At 47.6% G+C, this 15607-nt stretch overlaps 1 protein-coding gene across 1 annotated transcript in view; it reads right to left on the bottom strand.

The window, feature by feature from the left end:
• Positions 1-2950: 2950 nt before the first annotated feature.
• XKR6 (XK related 6) overlaps positions 2951-15607 on the bottom strand; it is a 314024-nt gene continuing 301367 nt past the window's right edge. The window contains exon 3 of the mRNA XM_090027276.1: positions 2951-5187. Within this exon, the coding sequence (XP_089883402.1) occupies positions 4223-5187 (965 nt within the window). The 3' untranslated portion in view covers positions 2951-4222. The remainder of the gene's footprint in view (positions 5188-15607) is intronic.

A 15607-nucleotide genomic window follows, 5' to 3' on the forward strand; every position in this document is an offset into this window, starting at 1 on the left:
AAGAAAAATGTTGGCCACAACACTAGCTAGTCCCCGGCACTAAGGACCCTAATTCAGTAAGGTTTGTGATCACAGGGCTAACTTTCAGATAAGTAAACCTTGAAAATCAAACAGCCCCCAGATAAAAATGAGGCTCTTGCTGAACCGGGCCTCAAAGCAGGGTCAAATAGGAAAGGCACAGAAATACGTTGTGCAGAGCTGAGCAAAATCAAGTAATGATTTGTTGGGAGAATAACTGATGCTAATGAAGCCTTTCATAATTATATCGTGCTATGAATCACCTGGAGGAAAGATCTTGGGGGGTGGAGAATGAAGTTAAGTAACCCGCAAACCAAACATCGGATTAACGCGCAAGATGAAATTAGCACCGTCTTGAAGAGGCAAGGCTGCGTTCAGCCTGTTTCACCCCCTTTTGCTTCTGTCACCCTGAAAGGTGGGTGGTGCAGACAAGGGGCGAGTCTGCAGAGGAGCCATTAAGGAGCAGGGCCCCAAAACTTGCGGTTATTTAGTGTGCGGAGCGGATCAGGAAGGGCCACAACTGAGGCTCAGCTACTGCAAATCCTCAGGAGTGGGTGAGATAGCCCATGGTGGGCTCCTTACCAGGTTGGACAGTCACGCTGACTGCAATGGGTCTGGCTCTCATGAGCAAGAATGGCAGAAACTGGCCCTCTTCATGGGAGCGTGAAGGGAAGCGGTTCCCGAAGCCATGTATTTGTTGTCGAGCCTACAACGTTGCCTTTTTCTTTTCTGTTTTTTTGGTTTTCAAACACTTGAGATGCGAGGATGGTATTTTCTGGAAAACTGATCAGTGGGCAGAAGAGGTTTTGGGAAAGGAGAGATGCCCTCAAGCTGTGCGCCGGATCCTGCTGCATCACTCCAGATGTGCAAGGGGCGCTGCTGGAAGCCCCCTGACCAGGGGTACTGAAACCAGATCAGGACAGAGCACCACGATTCTGGTTCCCGGCCCAGCTCTCCCTTCGCTAACCGCTCTGCTTACAGGAAAGGTTTGACCGTTGTTGAGGGCAGGTAGCTCTTTTGAAATATCTTTTCAGTGGATAGGGGAAAGATTGGAGTAATCGATAGTTGGAGAAAGAAAGCCCTAGTTGTTATACTGCATGAAGAAGTGCGCAGACAACTAAACAGTGGAAAATGCTTGGCCGCGTTGCCCGATTGGCACTATTGAACGGACGGTGTATCTGGATCTCTAAAATAATCAGTTGTTAAGAGAAGAGTGGAACATTTTATCGACGTACAGCTGTCAGCAACCTTTTCAGGGATCGACCCAGCTCAGGTCAGAGGTGGGCTAGAAGCTGGGTGGCTGCTGGGACCCAGCTACCACCGGCGCCGAGCACGGGGGCAGCTCCCGCAGCTGGTGCTTCTCCCCGCGGCGGTATAGGGAAAGCGCCTGCCACTGAAGCCCCCCGCTGCTGACAGCTACCGAAGCCCCACATCCATGGGCCGGATAAAATGGCACTCGGGCTGCAGGTTGCTGACCCATGCCGTGGTGGACTGGACACCCTTCATGAATTGCCTGGAGCTACGGACGGCCAGATCACTTGACAAATGACTTCTTGCTTTACAGGAGAGGTCATGCTGATGAGCCGGGAAGCGCGATGAAAATGAAGTGGTGCACTGAAAAGCAAAGGGCTTCCCAATAATGAAGAAGGCAAAAAGAAACCCCTCTTCAGGCAAAATACATGGGTGTGCGAGAGCCAATACGGATGGTTAATTAACATGGGGCACAATGAATGCAAAACCCTGTCCTCGGTGTGAAAATGTGACCATTGGAGAGGCTGTAATCGAAGCCCAGAAGTGCTGGATTGAAACGGGGGGTAAGTGACTGGGATTTACAGTACCAGCGACAATTTGGCTTTGTATAAACTTTGCCGTATATCTGCAGTTTGGCATGAATGAGCCCTGTCCTCCGTATAAAGGGACTGATACGTATTTAAGTTTTGTTAGTTTTCCTCTTTAAAAAAAATTGGACAAAAACAACTTGATCCGCTCAGAACACTGCAAAGCATTATGGACTGAAAAAATGTTTCTATTCAGGTATATTCAGGCGAAGAAAGCATTCAGCTTCTTTAAACTGTTATATAAAATTTGCACTAGTTTCTTTAAACACCTATTGTAATTTAAAAAAAAAAACAAAAAAGGAAAGGATTCGTCAAATAAGAAAAAGCCACAACCATAATTAAAAAAAAATCTTTCCCCCCCCCGCCCCCCATGATGATCCTGTCTTCTGAATAGGTCAACATGGGAGGTTTGCACCCTAGATAGTTACAGTAATTCTGGAATAAAAAAATTTACAATTACACACAGAAAATACTCCAGTATTCACTGAAAATAGCTTTTGTTGTTGTTGTTGCTTTTACCCACCAAGCTGAGGGATGGCGGGATTGAACGATGCCCTGAAACGGGGATTTTCTTTTAAAGGAGCAATACTCGCGGAAAGGAAAATGGCCTTACATACACACGACCTGTGATTTCACTTGAAACAAGGAGATCACAACACAGCGACAGAATTAAAGAGATGCAAAATCTTCAGACACCGAGACGATTACGTGAGCATGTCTGCTCGGCCACCAAACCCCTAGCAGATATCCTTCTAAGCCTGGCTATCAACGGAGGCGGAAGGATTTCTTTCGCGGTGAAACCGCTAAGCTAAAACCGGGGTGCTCGCACTACGCTCTTGAGTTTCCTGTGGTGTTGTTTCTTGCCGTGTACTTACAGTAGAGAGTGACACCAAAAAGCTATATCAGCAGGTCCCCGAAGGTACTGAGTTAATTCTCAGCTAAGTCACAACAATAGCGTCAACAAAAATACAAAGCACCAAATCATCTTTAGAAAGGAGTCGATAGCAGGTTATTACGGTTTGAAGATTTTATCCCAATTTTTTTTTTCGGTTTTGTTTTCTTTTAAAAAAAACCAAAACAAAATTCCACCCCCACCCCCAAATCAGATAAAAGAAAGAGTGCTTTACAATCACTTTAAGGCTTGTACTGAATGGAACATGACAGGCCGTACACAAGAGTACAAAGAATACAAGTATGCCTTTTTACAGCCTTAAAATGATACAGCAGGTCAAATTATTTTGCCAGTCACTGATCAAGTATTGTGCCTTTAAATTGACTTTCTTTTTGCTACTATGCTGAGTTTTATTATTACTGAAATAGTTATTAGATATGCGTAAATCTACTTTTGCACTATATTTTTGGTATGTAATTTAAAGATCACGGGTTAATTATTTTCCAGAAATCAGCATGACAGGCCTCCTTCTGGACTCGCTCACATGAGCGTGAATCAGGAGTCAGCCGACTGAAGTAATGGAGTTACGGTGTGTAAAACTGTTGCAAGTGAGATCAGGTACAGTATCACTAGGGGAATTTGGTGCAAACTGGGTGTAGCTGGCCATCACGTATGGTCCATTTACATTAAGAAAACCATTGTGTCGGGGGATTGCTTTCATAACAGGGTTTGATCCAGCCTGCAACGACAGGACCAAACTATGTTATAGCCATGTCGCCAAATTGTGTTACGGCCCTGATCTTCTCTTTCAGCCATTAAAGATTCAAATGTCTTTTGGGGTGTCTCTGCTTTGCTTTCTCATCTTTAGTCGTTTTGCTTTTTCACCAAAAGCCAATAAGAGCAGCGATTTTTTTGTTTGTACGTTTCTTTTTTTGTCATGGTTGTATGTTTGCTGTTGTTGTTTTTCTTTGCTTTTCTTTGCTTGTTTTTTTTTTTTTTAACGTTTTGTATATTACGGTTGTTCATTTTTTTCCTGGCATAAAATCACTGAAGAGTTTTGCATGAGAAAGGTGACAGTACTTAATGAAACTCAGCACCTCAGGGCATAAGGCAGTTGTAGGTTTGTTTGTTTGTTTGTTTGTTTTTATTTTTCAATCAGCACCAATCCCATAAATAATGTTCTACACTTGGTATAAGGTATAAAACGGATACGGAGACGCCTCTTCTCCACCTCTGGATCCTAGGTGTGGAAGTTGAAATACTGTTTCTTGCGTGTAAAAAACAAAAGAAAAGTTTTTCTTTTTGTTTTTACTTACAAAACATAGAGAATATCTTTTTTTTTTTTTTTTTATACATACAGCAACCAGAAAGAAAGCTTATCGGAAGGGCTGTGTTTGTTTCATGATCTGTATTTACCGTAAACAAAAATAAGGTCCCCTCTTTTACGTTTTTTTTTTTCTTTTTTAAAGGAGCTTTAAAGTGAAGATTCATATTGTAGCAACTCATATAAGAGAGGTCCGTCTCTATACCTAATACCTACGGCTGTGGGGGTGACATACTGGAGAATGTTGATAGTCCTTCTTAACCTCCTGTCTACAAAATGAGCATCCCATGCGGGGTACCTTTTTCTCGGGATGTCAATCTTAATGAGAGGACCTTCTGGGTAGTAGGCCCGCCCAGATGGAGTAGATGGCACCATTGCTCTCACCTGGAAAACTGGCAAGCAAGTGTCAGCTGTGAGTTCCTCCTGTTGCTCCGTGACCGCTCTGGTAGGCGTAACCTGGGCCCCCCGGTACCCAGGGGTTTGAGGTGCCATGGGCTCAACATCAGGGGGCAAAGGAATGCCCCAGAGCAGCTCGGCACAACAGGAGCTGGCAAAAATCTTAGCTCTTGGCCCCATGGGATGCAGCACACCATAATATAACAGCATCAAAGCTATCCCAGCAGCAAAGCTAAGAAAGACACAACACAGTGCTGGCACGGCATATGAGTCAGTAGTGTTAGGATCTCTGTAAAAATACCAAAGGAGTGTCAAGGCAGCATTCTCTGTCAAGACTACAGTGTAATATGCAAACATTCGGTATCGAGTCCGCCCTTCCTTGACATTAAACCAGCAGAAAATGTACACAATCCCTACCACCATGTTGAAGAGGATCTCCTCCCACTTAGACATGCAGAAGTCTGTCCCGCCATGGATGATCCAGAAAGCCATGGCGCACCAGTGGACCACTACAAAGATCCCAAAGTAGAGCTGGAAGATGGAAGCAAAGAGAGCAAAAGAAATAACTCTGGATGAGATGGTGAAGAGGCGCCAGAAGAGATGTATGAGGGCCCCTCTGTAGCTCATACTCTTCTTGTCGTCCCTAGAGTCCCGAAGAAGCTTGTGATAGGAGGCTAGCACCCAAGCCAGGGACATCAGGGACGCCACAGAGGACACACCTGCCGGAAGACACACAAATCCACAAAGTCAGACAATAGGCATTGATTGAGGACCTCACTCGCTCTCTACATGATCGTAATGGGGCGGGTACAATACAGGAAGAACTCCCACAAAAATCTACAAGGGAAGAAAAATGCTGAAGTATAAATCACTGCACCGTATGTTTTCCTTCACTTATTATTTCTAAGGAATTCTGCATCAGTGTATTTGTTATCACGAGCTTGATCCGAATCAAAACACCCCATCACTTCGAAGGGTCAGGGACCAAGGGCTTAGCATTGGAGCCTGTACTTGTAATTCACATACGCCCTCTGTCCTGATCATGACCCCGACCAATCCATCCCAGGCCAAACTCTCATGCAGCTGGAAACCAGATCTGGATCTAACTTTTACAACATCCCATGTGGGGTACATTTTTCTTGGGATGTCAGTCTTAATGAGAGGACCTTCTGGGTGGTAGGCCCACCCAGATGGAGTAGATGTTTTTCTATTCTGTGCAACTGGGTCTTTTTATTTTTTAATTTTTTTTGCTTTGTACTTTATAAGCTAACCATTTTGGGAGGGATCTGCTATACTACAGCATCATAGAGTTGTAATGTTGTTCACCACAAGGCAGGACAGTTATACCTTGTTTCTACATAGCTTAGATTTTTAATCTAAAATAAAATGGATGCAAAGATCGTGATATTTTCTTGTGTTCGGACATGCCGTGATGCTGGGAAAGAAGCTGCTCATTTGGATTCAACATCAGTAAAAAGTTGTGGTGGACTAGTTTTGCCTTCACTTTGTGATTACTTGGAGAGACCAAACGTGGGTGAGAGTTATGGGGTTTTTGAAGGGCTGAGTGCTCTGAGCTCCTACTGAACTCAGCAGGAGTCAAAAGTGGACTGGTACATCTTGGCTGGTTTCAATCTGGGCCCTGTGGACTTGACATTAATACCCTGTAGGGCAATGAGGATCTGCTGTATGATGCAGGAAGCCCTCCGCACCGAGTGACTCCAGTGCAAGTTGAAGGCTTCCAAGCCCATCGTAGGATTCAGCCCATTTATGCAGAGGGCTGAACAGGGTCAAACTGTTCATGATGGGCTTTTGCCCGCTTTCATTATCACCCACTTACAGCCATATCCACTTGTGACAGAGTTATAACCATCACCAGTTATTGCCAGGATCACCAGCCTTTGTCTTGACACCGTCCTTGGCAGTGTGCTCCATGTACCAAGACATTGGCAAGAGGCCTTACTACACTCTAGGGCACGGAGGATTCCCAAGGTACTCAACCCACTTCCTTTAACACCTTGTTCTTCCCATACATGCGATAACTCATGGCTCTCTGCCCTTCCAGAAGCAACCCTACGTGTTTCCTGTCCATCCCAGAGCAGATACATGCCCAGCAGATTCATCAGGCTGCTTTCTGCTAATCCATGAGTACTCAGAAGATTTGTAACGTGTAAGGTTTCCCACCCCGTCTTTTCCATTGAGAACTATGGGACATCTCTCAAGCTCAGCTTTATGGATCTCCACCTGCAAGAACAGGGGAGACAAAACTTGGAGTCCATCACGGGCCATCTCCTGCTCCATTAAAGCTGATACCCATTTTGTCTGATTCTTTGTATTGACAAAACAGTGTCCATGCAATCCTCTGGAAGCCTTTGGCTTTCTTTTAAAAATAAAAAAGAAATGGAACCATCAACTACCCCAAGACCAGACTGAATAACTTAGTGACAACATAACTGTAACAAAGATGAATCAAGTTTTTCATCTACAAAGACACTGCCAGCGTTCCTCACCACTGCCACCCAACCCTATGCATTGCCCATCTTTCTATGGCGGAGGAAAAAAGATGGGTGCGGTAGTGGGTCCGAAACACCAACACCAGCTATTCCCCATAGCTCTCAGCCAGCCGTGGAGCGAGGGGAGTTTTGCCACTGATTCTAGTGGGAACAGGAAACAAATATAATGAAAAGCAGCAGTTATTTAACAAACATACAAACAAACAAAAAAACCCTCAGAAAAAAAAATCAAAAAAGATCTTTGGGGTTTATAAAGGAGAGGAGAAAAAGCACAATTCCGTTCTTTTTTCAGGTGAAATCGCCCTATTTCCTGAAGCCGAAAGGAACAATTCTAATATTTGCAAAGTTCACATTTCCTTTTCCCTTCACATTCTAGGTAAAAGGTGATTGTTTTGTGCAAAGAGTAAATTTACATCGACAAAAACATATGTTGACAATGCAAAAACTGAAATTAGGTCAGCGAAAAAATCAGTATAAACCACATGGCAAAGCCAAGGCAAAGGCAGCACTGTAGTCCCTGGAAGTCTATGAAAAACTCCGGGTCAGATGAGGACTGGGGGAAAACCATATAATAGAAGGCACCGTATGTGGAAACCGCTTTATAGTTAAGAGACGGTGTGCCAATTTATGGAGGGCATGTCATCTTACTTCTGCCTAGAGGACACTAAACCAACCAATGGGGCTAGGATCTCACTTGACCTGGAATTCTTAGGTCAGCTTACAGAGGCAGTGAGGGCTAAGGATGTGGTCATCATGGGGGACCTAAACTTCCCAGACATCTGCTGGGAGGAGCAGTCAGCCAAGTCTGATCGCTCACGTCGGTTCTTAGCCAGACTGCAGGACCTCCATCTAACCCAGGAGGTGCACAGTCCCACCAGGGGAGACGCCTTGTTGGACCTAGTGCTGGCCACGGGTGAGGACCTGGTGAGGGGGCTGCGGGTGATGGGCCACCTGGGAGACAGTGATCATCGCTTGCTGGAATTCACCATCCAGCGTAAGGTGGCAAAGGGCTGCAGCAAGGCAACAGCCCTAGACTTTAGGAGGGCTGACTTCAACAAGCTAAGGAGGATAGTTGGGGAAGCGCTGAGGACCCAGAGGGGAAGGGAATCAGATGTCGAAGGTGAGTGGTTGCTCCTTAAGGAGACGATCCTCCATGCCCAAAGGGAGGTAATCCCAACAAGGGTCAAAGGGAGCAGGAGGGCACATAAACCCCCATGGCTCACTAAGAGCATCCGGGAATGTCTCCTTGCTAAAAGGGAGGCATATACCCAATGGAGAGATGGGGTCATCGCCAAGAAGGACTATGTTATAGTCGCCCGAGGATGTAGGGGGGCAGTCAGGAGGGCCAAGGCAGAGTTGGAGATAGGACTAGCTTCCCGGATTAAGGACAATAAGAAGTCCTTCTTCAAATACATAGGGGGTAAAAAGAGGGTCCCGGGTAATGTGGGGCCCCTGCAGGACACGATGGGCAACTTAGTCATCACGCCAGATGACAAAGCTAACATATTTAACGATTTCTTTGCCTCTGTCTTCCTAAGTAGGGACCAGTTCAGCCACCTCCCTGCTGGGCCCCCCTCGGGCCCCGAGAGAGACACGCCTGGGCCAAGGGTTAGCGAGGAGTTAGTTAGGGTACTTCTGGAGAAGCTGGACGTGTTCAAGTCCGCTGGTCCGGACGATCTTCACCCTAGGGTTCTACAGGAACTGGCTGAGGTCATTGCGGGACCCCTGGCACGGCTCTATGAGCACTCGTGGTGCTCTGGCGAGGTGCCGGAGGACTGGAAGAGGGCCAATGTGGTCCCTATCTTCAAAAAGGGAAAAAAAGAGGACCCGGGAAATTACAGGCCAGTTAGTCTGACCTCAATCCCGGGGAAGCTCTTTGAAAAAATTATCCTGGCACACGTCCAGGAGGGCCTTGCGGGGGAATGCATGCTCAGGGGCAACCAACATGGGTTTATCAGTGGCAGGTCTTGTCAGACCAACCTGGTGGCCTTTTACGATCAGGTCACCAAATCATTAGACGCAGGGGTTGCTGTGGATGTAGTCTTTTTGGACTTCCGGAAGGCTTTCGACACTGTCTCTCACCTTGTCCTCATCAAAAAGCTGAGAGACTGTGGTGTCGATGCCCACACGGTCAAATGGGTCGCCAGCTGGTTGGAGGGCCGCACCCAGAGGGTGGTAGTGGATGGGTTCTTCTCGACCTGGAAGGATGTGGGCAGTGGGGTTCCGCAGGGCTCGGTCCTCGGGCCTGCACTGTTCAACATCTTCATCAGTGACTTGGATGAGGGGGTAGAAAGCACCCTGTTCAAGTTTGCTGATGACACTAAGATGTGGGGGGATGTGGGTGCACTAGAAGGGTGCAATAGGCTACAAGCTGACCTTGACAGGTTGCAACGGTGGGCGGATGAGAATAGGATGGGGTTTAACACTGACAAGTGCAAGGTGTTGCACATGGGGAGGAAGAACCGGCACCACACTTACAGGTTGGGGAACTCTCCTCTTGCCAGCACGGAGACGGAAAAGGATCTTGGAGTCGTCATTGACTCCACGATGAACATGGGCCGGCAGTGTGGGGAGGCAGTCAAGAAGGCCAATCGTACCCTATCATGCATCCACAGATGCATCTCGAGCAGGTCCAGGGAGGTGATCCTCCCCCTCTATGCGGTACTGGTCAGGCCGCAGCTGGAGTACTGCGTCCAGTTCTGGGCGCCACACTTCAAGAGGGACGTGGACAATATGGAAAGAGTTCAGAGGAGGGCCACTCGTATGATCAGGGGTCAGCAGGGCAGGCCTTATGAGGATAGGCTACGGGACCTGAACCTGTTTAGCCTCCACAAGAGAAGGCTAAGGGGGGACCTTGTGGCCTGCTACAAACTGGTCAGGGGGGATCAGCAGGTATTGGGGGAGTCCCTGTTCCCCCGTGCGCTGCCAGGAGTGACCAGGAATAACGGTCACAAACTGGCGGAGGGTAAGTTTAGATTAGATATTAGGAGGCGCTACTTCACAGTCAGGGTGGCTAGGGCCTGGAACCAGCTTCCAGGGGAAGTGGTGCAGGCTCCTAGCCTGGGGATTTTTAAAAGGAAGTTAGATGAGCACCTTGCCGGGGTCATCTGACCCCGGTGCTCTTTCCTGCTAAGGCAGGGGGTCGGACTAGATGATCTACCTAGGTCCCTTCCGACTCTAGCTACTATGAAACTATGAAACTATGAAGTTTTCCAGCCTGAGGGCTGCTGAGCACTATTTGAAAAACTTCCCTGTGTTCTCCAGGTTTGCAGGGAAATAAAAAAGGACCCCATGTGTGTGTCCCCCAAGTCTCTTGCCCTCATATTTCTATTAGCAGATGTCAGAAAGCAAGGTCCAAATCCTGTTTTGCCTTGAGGTGCCTAAGTGGCTCTCACATAGCTGTGTAACTGTGGTTTACGGCATTTACACATGGTTAGGCTTATCTCTCCATATGCAACAGAACAGGAATATCAGAGGTGTGTGTACTTGCTGGAAGCAACACAGGTGCCTTTCAGCCCAATAGCTCAGTGCTTAGGGCACTTGAAACCCACATTTAAGGTACCCTTGACCTAGAGGGGATTTGAGCCTGCATCTTCTGCTTCCCAGGAAAGTTCCTTAAGCACCAAGCCCCAGGCTCAGCATTACCCAAGAAGAAGCTAGTTAAGGTGGAAGGATACATGGGGGCCAGCATGAGAGAGTGTGGCTCAGTGAGACAGATGCTGCATTACTTTCTAGCCCTGGCCCAAACCTCCAATGGGACAGAAATGCTGTTTACAAATACTGCTGTTTGCCCCATTTTAGCTGATACCATCATTATTATTACCATTCCAAATATTAAATGCAAGGTGCAGAAAGAACATAAGGGAAAAGTGGCAAGACCAAGGACCTTCCATCTCACTGAGCCACTCCGTCTCTCTTGGGAGCCTGGTCCTGGCCACCCAGGCACATAAATGTAGAATAGGATTGAGCCGTCTGAGATGGGGCAAGGGGAAAGAACCAGGTAACTAATTAGCATGCTCCAGCAGACTCAGTTGGGGAGATCAAATGAGGATTCATCTTAGGAAGTCAGCAGTTCTGGCTTAGCAGGTCTGTCCTTAAATGCCTACTAAATGAATAGAGCATAAGATTCAAAGATAATCTTTTCATCTGTCCACACTGGCAGCATGATTTCCTAGGATGAATCCTCATTTGATCTCCCCAAAGAATGACATCATGATTCAAAAACCGCAGCTGATGGAGAATCGACCGCATACCTTGCTCAATTATTTCAACGGCTAATTAGTCTCCACAATTGTGCCTTATTTTTGGCCTAGATTTGTCTAGCTGCAACTCCCAGACATCAGATGTTCTTATGCCTTTGGCAGCTAACTTGAGGAGCCTGGTAGGAAAACGTTTTGCACCTCGTGCTCAAGTCACCTTAGCCTTCTCTTTGCATGTCCACAAAGCTCAAGCTTCTGGAGCCTCTCCCTTCCACCTTGGCCTTCCTAATGTTCTCCATGCATGCCTATGCAATACTCTCATACCCTTTCCTACCACTATGACCATGTTTCCACTTTTTATAGGATTCCTTTTCAAGTTTCAGCTCTTTGAAGAGATTGTTGGTCAGGCTGGTCTCCTGTTGCACTTCTACTTTCCACCTATCCTAATGAGACAGAAGAATGGAAGGTAACTTGAGTGACAGTGGGCATCTACACATGCATTAATGCGCTGTAGTTACTGCATGTTAACCTGTAATAACAGGTACTAACTCACTGGTGCATGCCTTTTTAGTGATGCTAATGTGCAGCAGAGTAATTTTACTGCACATGGCTTTTGCCCTGATGCACTAATGCAGAGCAGAATTAGTCTACTGGCGCATTTAGCGTTTTGTGTAGACGCACCCAGTGACCAAAAAATGACTATCAAGATCTTAAGGGGAGGAAGAAAGAAGAGCAGCAAAATAAGGACACTGCAGGTATGTCTACATGTGCTTTTACATACGCCTATACTTAATGCACATTTGCCTAATACACATTACGTTGAAAGTAAGAGGAAGACCAAAGATTTTAGGTCGCTTCTGGAATGCAGAAGGCAATCTAGTTACAGACGATGCACAGAAGACTGAAGTATTTAATGCCTTTTTTATTTCATTTTACACAAAGAGGGGCAACTACCAGACAATGAACAGCTGGCAGCAGAGACAAGGAAGGAGACAAAGGACACCTATACACATGCCCAATGCCTGCTCTGGCATGTGCAATCTATAAATCTGCTCTGATGCATGCAATTAATTGAGCCCGCTGGAGCAGGCTAATTAGTGCACTCCAAAATGACAGGGCTGGATGGGACACGGAAGGGTACTGAAGGAATTAGTTGCGGTAATTTTGGAGCCATTGGCTATCCTTTTTGAGATCTCATGAAGGTTGGGTGAGGTCCCAGATGGCTGGAAAAGGGTAAATGCAGTGCTCATCTTTAAGAAGGGAACAGTGGCATATTGAGACAGGGGAGGGGGGGCCCTTGGGTGCTGGTCAGGGGAGTGGGGGTGCTGGCCAGAGAGCCCAGGGTGCCTCCCGTGTTTTGTATGTGGTCCACCCGCCCACCTGGCAGGTTATGGCATTCTTTGGCTGTTTTGGCCAGAAATTCTAGCCACCACCCTCCCACCATGGCCAGTGTGCCACGCTGCTAATTCCCCTCCAGAAGTGCCATGGGGCAGGAGGCGGGGTCTCGCACCCTGCTTGGGTCACCCCTGGGGAGACGGAGGAAGCCATGGTACACCACTGGAAGGGGAAGAAGGAGGATCCAAGGCACTGGAGACCAGTCAGCTTGATCTTGATGCCTGGAAGGTCATGGAACAGGTCCTCAAGGAATCTATTATGAAGCCTCGAGAGAATAACAAGGTGATCAGGAAGTGTCAGCATGGATTCACCAGAGAAAGTCACGCCTGACCAACCTGATTTCTTTCTATGATAAAGTGACAGGTTCTGTGGATGGGGGCAGAGCAGTGGGTATGGTATACCTTGACTACAGCAAGGCTTTTGATACTCTTCCACAACTGCCTCATTAACAAGCTAAGGAAATAGACTAGCTGGAAATACTGTACAGTGGACACATAACTGGGTGGATCATTGTATTCAGTGAGTGGTCCTCTAGTTGGGAGGCGGTATCAGGTGGGGTTCCCCAGGAGTCTGTTCTTGGTCTGGTATTGTTCAACATCTTGATAAATGATTTGAATGATGGGACCAAGTGCATGCTTAACACATTTGTAGATGACATCAAGTTAGGTGGAATTGTGGACACTTGGGAGGAAGCTCCAGAGGGCAGAGTTAGGATCCAGAATAGATACACTGGAGAAATGGTCTGCAATCAGTGAAACAAAATCTAGCAAAAGCAAGCTTCAGTGGTGCAATGGGCTAGCATGTGGTACTTTTACAGCAGTACTGGAGAAATGATGCCAAGGTTGTGAGTTCAAGCCTCAGCTGGAGCACATGACTTTTTGAGGACTACTACTATCAGGCTCTTCTGAAGAATGAATTGAGAAGAGCACGGATGCCCAGATACATGAAGATGGACAACAGGAAGATCAACTGGGAGCTCCACCAGGGAGCTCCTTGGAAGATAGTTATCTCAGGTCCCAAGACGCACAGTACCAGGGGCACTCCTCCCTTGGGATGGAGCAACAGGTATGCACAATACGCCTCTATGAAGTGGCTAGCATCAACTTCGGATTTGGACTCAGCTGGTTGTGTGAACCCAGCATTCACTCCTGCCTGTAGCAGGGGGTTGGGCTAGATGATCTGTTCAGGTCCCTCCTGACCCTAGCTACTATGAAACTATAATTTGAGGGACAGTGATTTGATTCAATGGTTCAAATCACTGTCCCAAATAGATTCAGATGAATCTGATTGGAGATTTGGCTGCCGCCAAATCTCCGAATCAAACGCCCCATCCCCCGCCCACTCTCCCATCCCCATCAATGGCTTCCCCACCTGACCCCACCGTCCTGTCACATAAAAAAAAATGCCCTGCACTCACTGGTTCCTGCCAGGCAGGGGGCAATCCCCCCTGCACCCCACTGTCCCGCCCTGTAAGGGGGGCTCTGCCATGAGCTCCCAGAAGCCCTGATGGCTGCTGGTGGGTGTGGGGTCTTTTCTTTTTTTCTTTTTTTTTAGTGCTGGGATGTTGGGGCCGGACAGGGCAGTCATTGACAGGGCTAGGAGAGTGAACGGGGGTAGGGGGGGCACTCAGGGGGGCTGGGGGAGCAAGCAGGGGATGGCGCCTGGCAGGGGCCCCCCCCATGGTCCCCTTCCCCTTCCTCTAGCCCTGCCCCACCCTCTACTTACTGGCATGGAGCCTGAGTCCAGGTCCCTGCAGTGGCAAGTGGGAACTGCTCAAATCACCGGATCTCTGAATCTTTCTCCAAATCTTCTTTGAATCAATACGGAGGCTTCAAATTGATTCAAACCTTTTTATTAGTCTTCTGATTTGATTCAGATTCGGAGATTCGGCCACCAAATCAGGCTGAATCTTCTCTAAATGGAATCGCACCTAAAGCTTTGCACAGCCCTAATGCAATTCTCACATCACCAGCAGAGACATCAGCAGAAACATCGGCTCTGGATGAGGGGAGGCAGATAGCTGCCACCCCTAAGAAGAGACACAGGATGGTTGCGTTGAGTGATTCTCTCCTGAAAGGGACAGAGTGAGCAATCTGCCACCCTGACCCTCTGGCCCATGAGATCTGCTGCCTCCTAGGGGCCCGTATCCAGAACATGGCACAGAGGATTCCTAAACTTGTCCAGCCCTCCGACCACTACCCCATGCTCCTCATTCATGTGGGCATGAATGACACGGCTCAGAGCAATCCTGGCCGGGTCATGAGTGATTACAGGGCTCTGGGGGCTGGACTTAATGGGTTTGGGGCACAGGTAGTTTTCTCCTCCGTCCTCCTAGTTGCAGGCCATGGGCCTAGGGAAGATGGATGTATTGAAGAGGAGAACCAAAGGCTCCAGTGATGGTGCTACCAAAAAGGTTTCGGCCTCCTTGACCACAGTATTAACTGCAGAGACAGAGATCTGGGATGGGACAGTATGCAGCTCACATCAAATGGGAAGGTTCTTTTCTTGGCCAGGATGGTGGACAGGGGGACAACAAGAAGAGAGAGGTCAGGGGCCAGCAAACAAACTTCCATTACAACAGAAGAAGACAGGAAGGACACTATAGCATGAGCTGAGGGAGTGGAGCTCCCTCAATGTGACAGAAAACTGAGGACTTCCAGCAGAGGGCTCAAATGCCTGTACACAAATGCCAGGAGCATGGGGAACAAACAGGAGGAACTGGCCCTCCTGCTTTCCAGAAGGGATAGGGATAACAGAGACCTGATGGGATTCTACCCATGACTGAACTGTAGCTATAGAGGGCCACACCATTCATAGGAGAGATCACATTTGGAAAAAGGGTGGAGGTGTAGCTCTATATGTAAAGGAGCAGTAAACATCATTGGAAGCTGACATTGGTACTAAGGAAGGGTGGCTTGAGACCCTCTGGGTCAAGATACGGTGGGGGGGACATGCTGAAAGAGACCTAGCTGTAGGAATATAATACAGACCTCCAAATCAAGATGAGGAGCTAGATCTGGAATTCTCCAGAGAAC

The sequence above is a fragment of the Crocodylus siamensis genome, chromosome 1, assembly GCF_052110815.1.
Source record: "Crocodylus siamensis isolate JL-2025a chromosome 1, ASM5211081v1, whole genome shotgun sequence".
NCBI lineage: Eukaryota > Metazoa > Chordata > Crocodylia > Crocodylidae > Crocodylus > Crocodylus siamensis.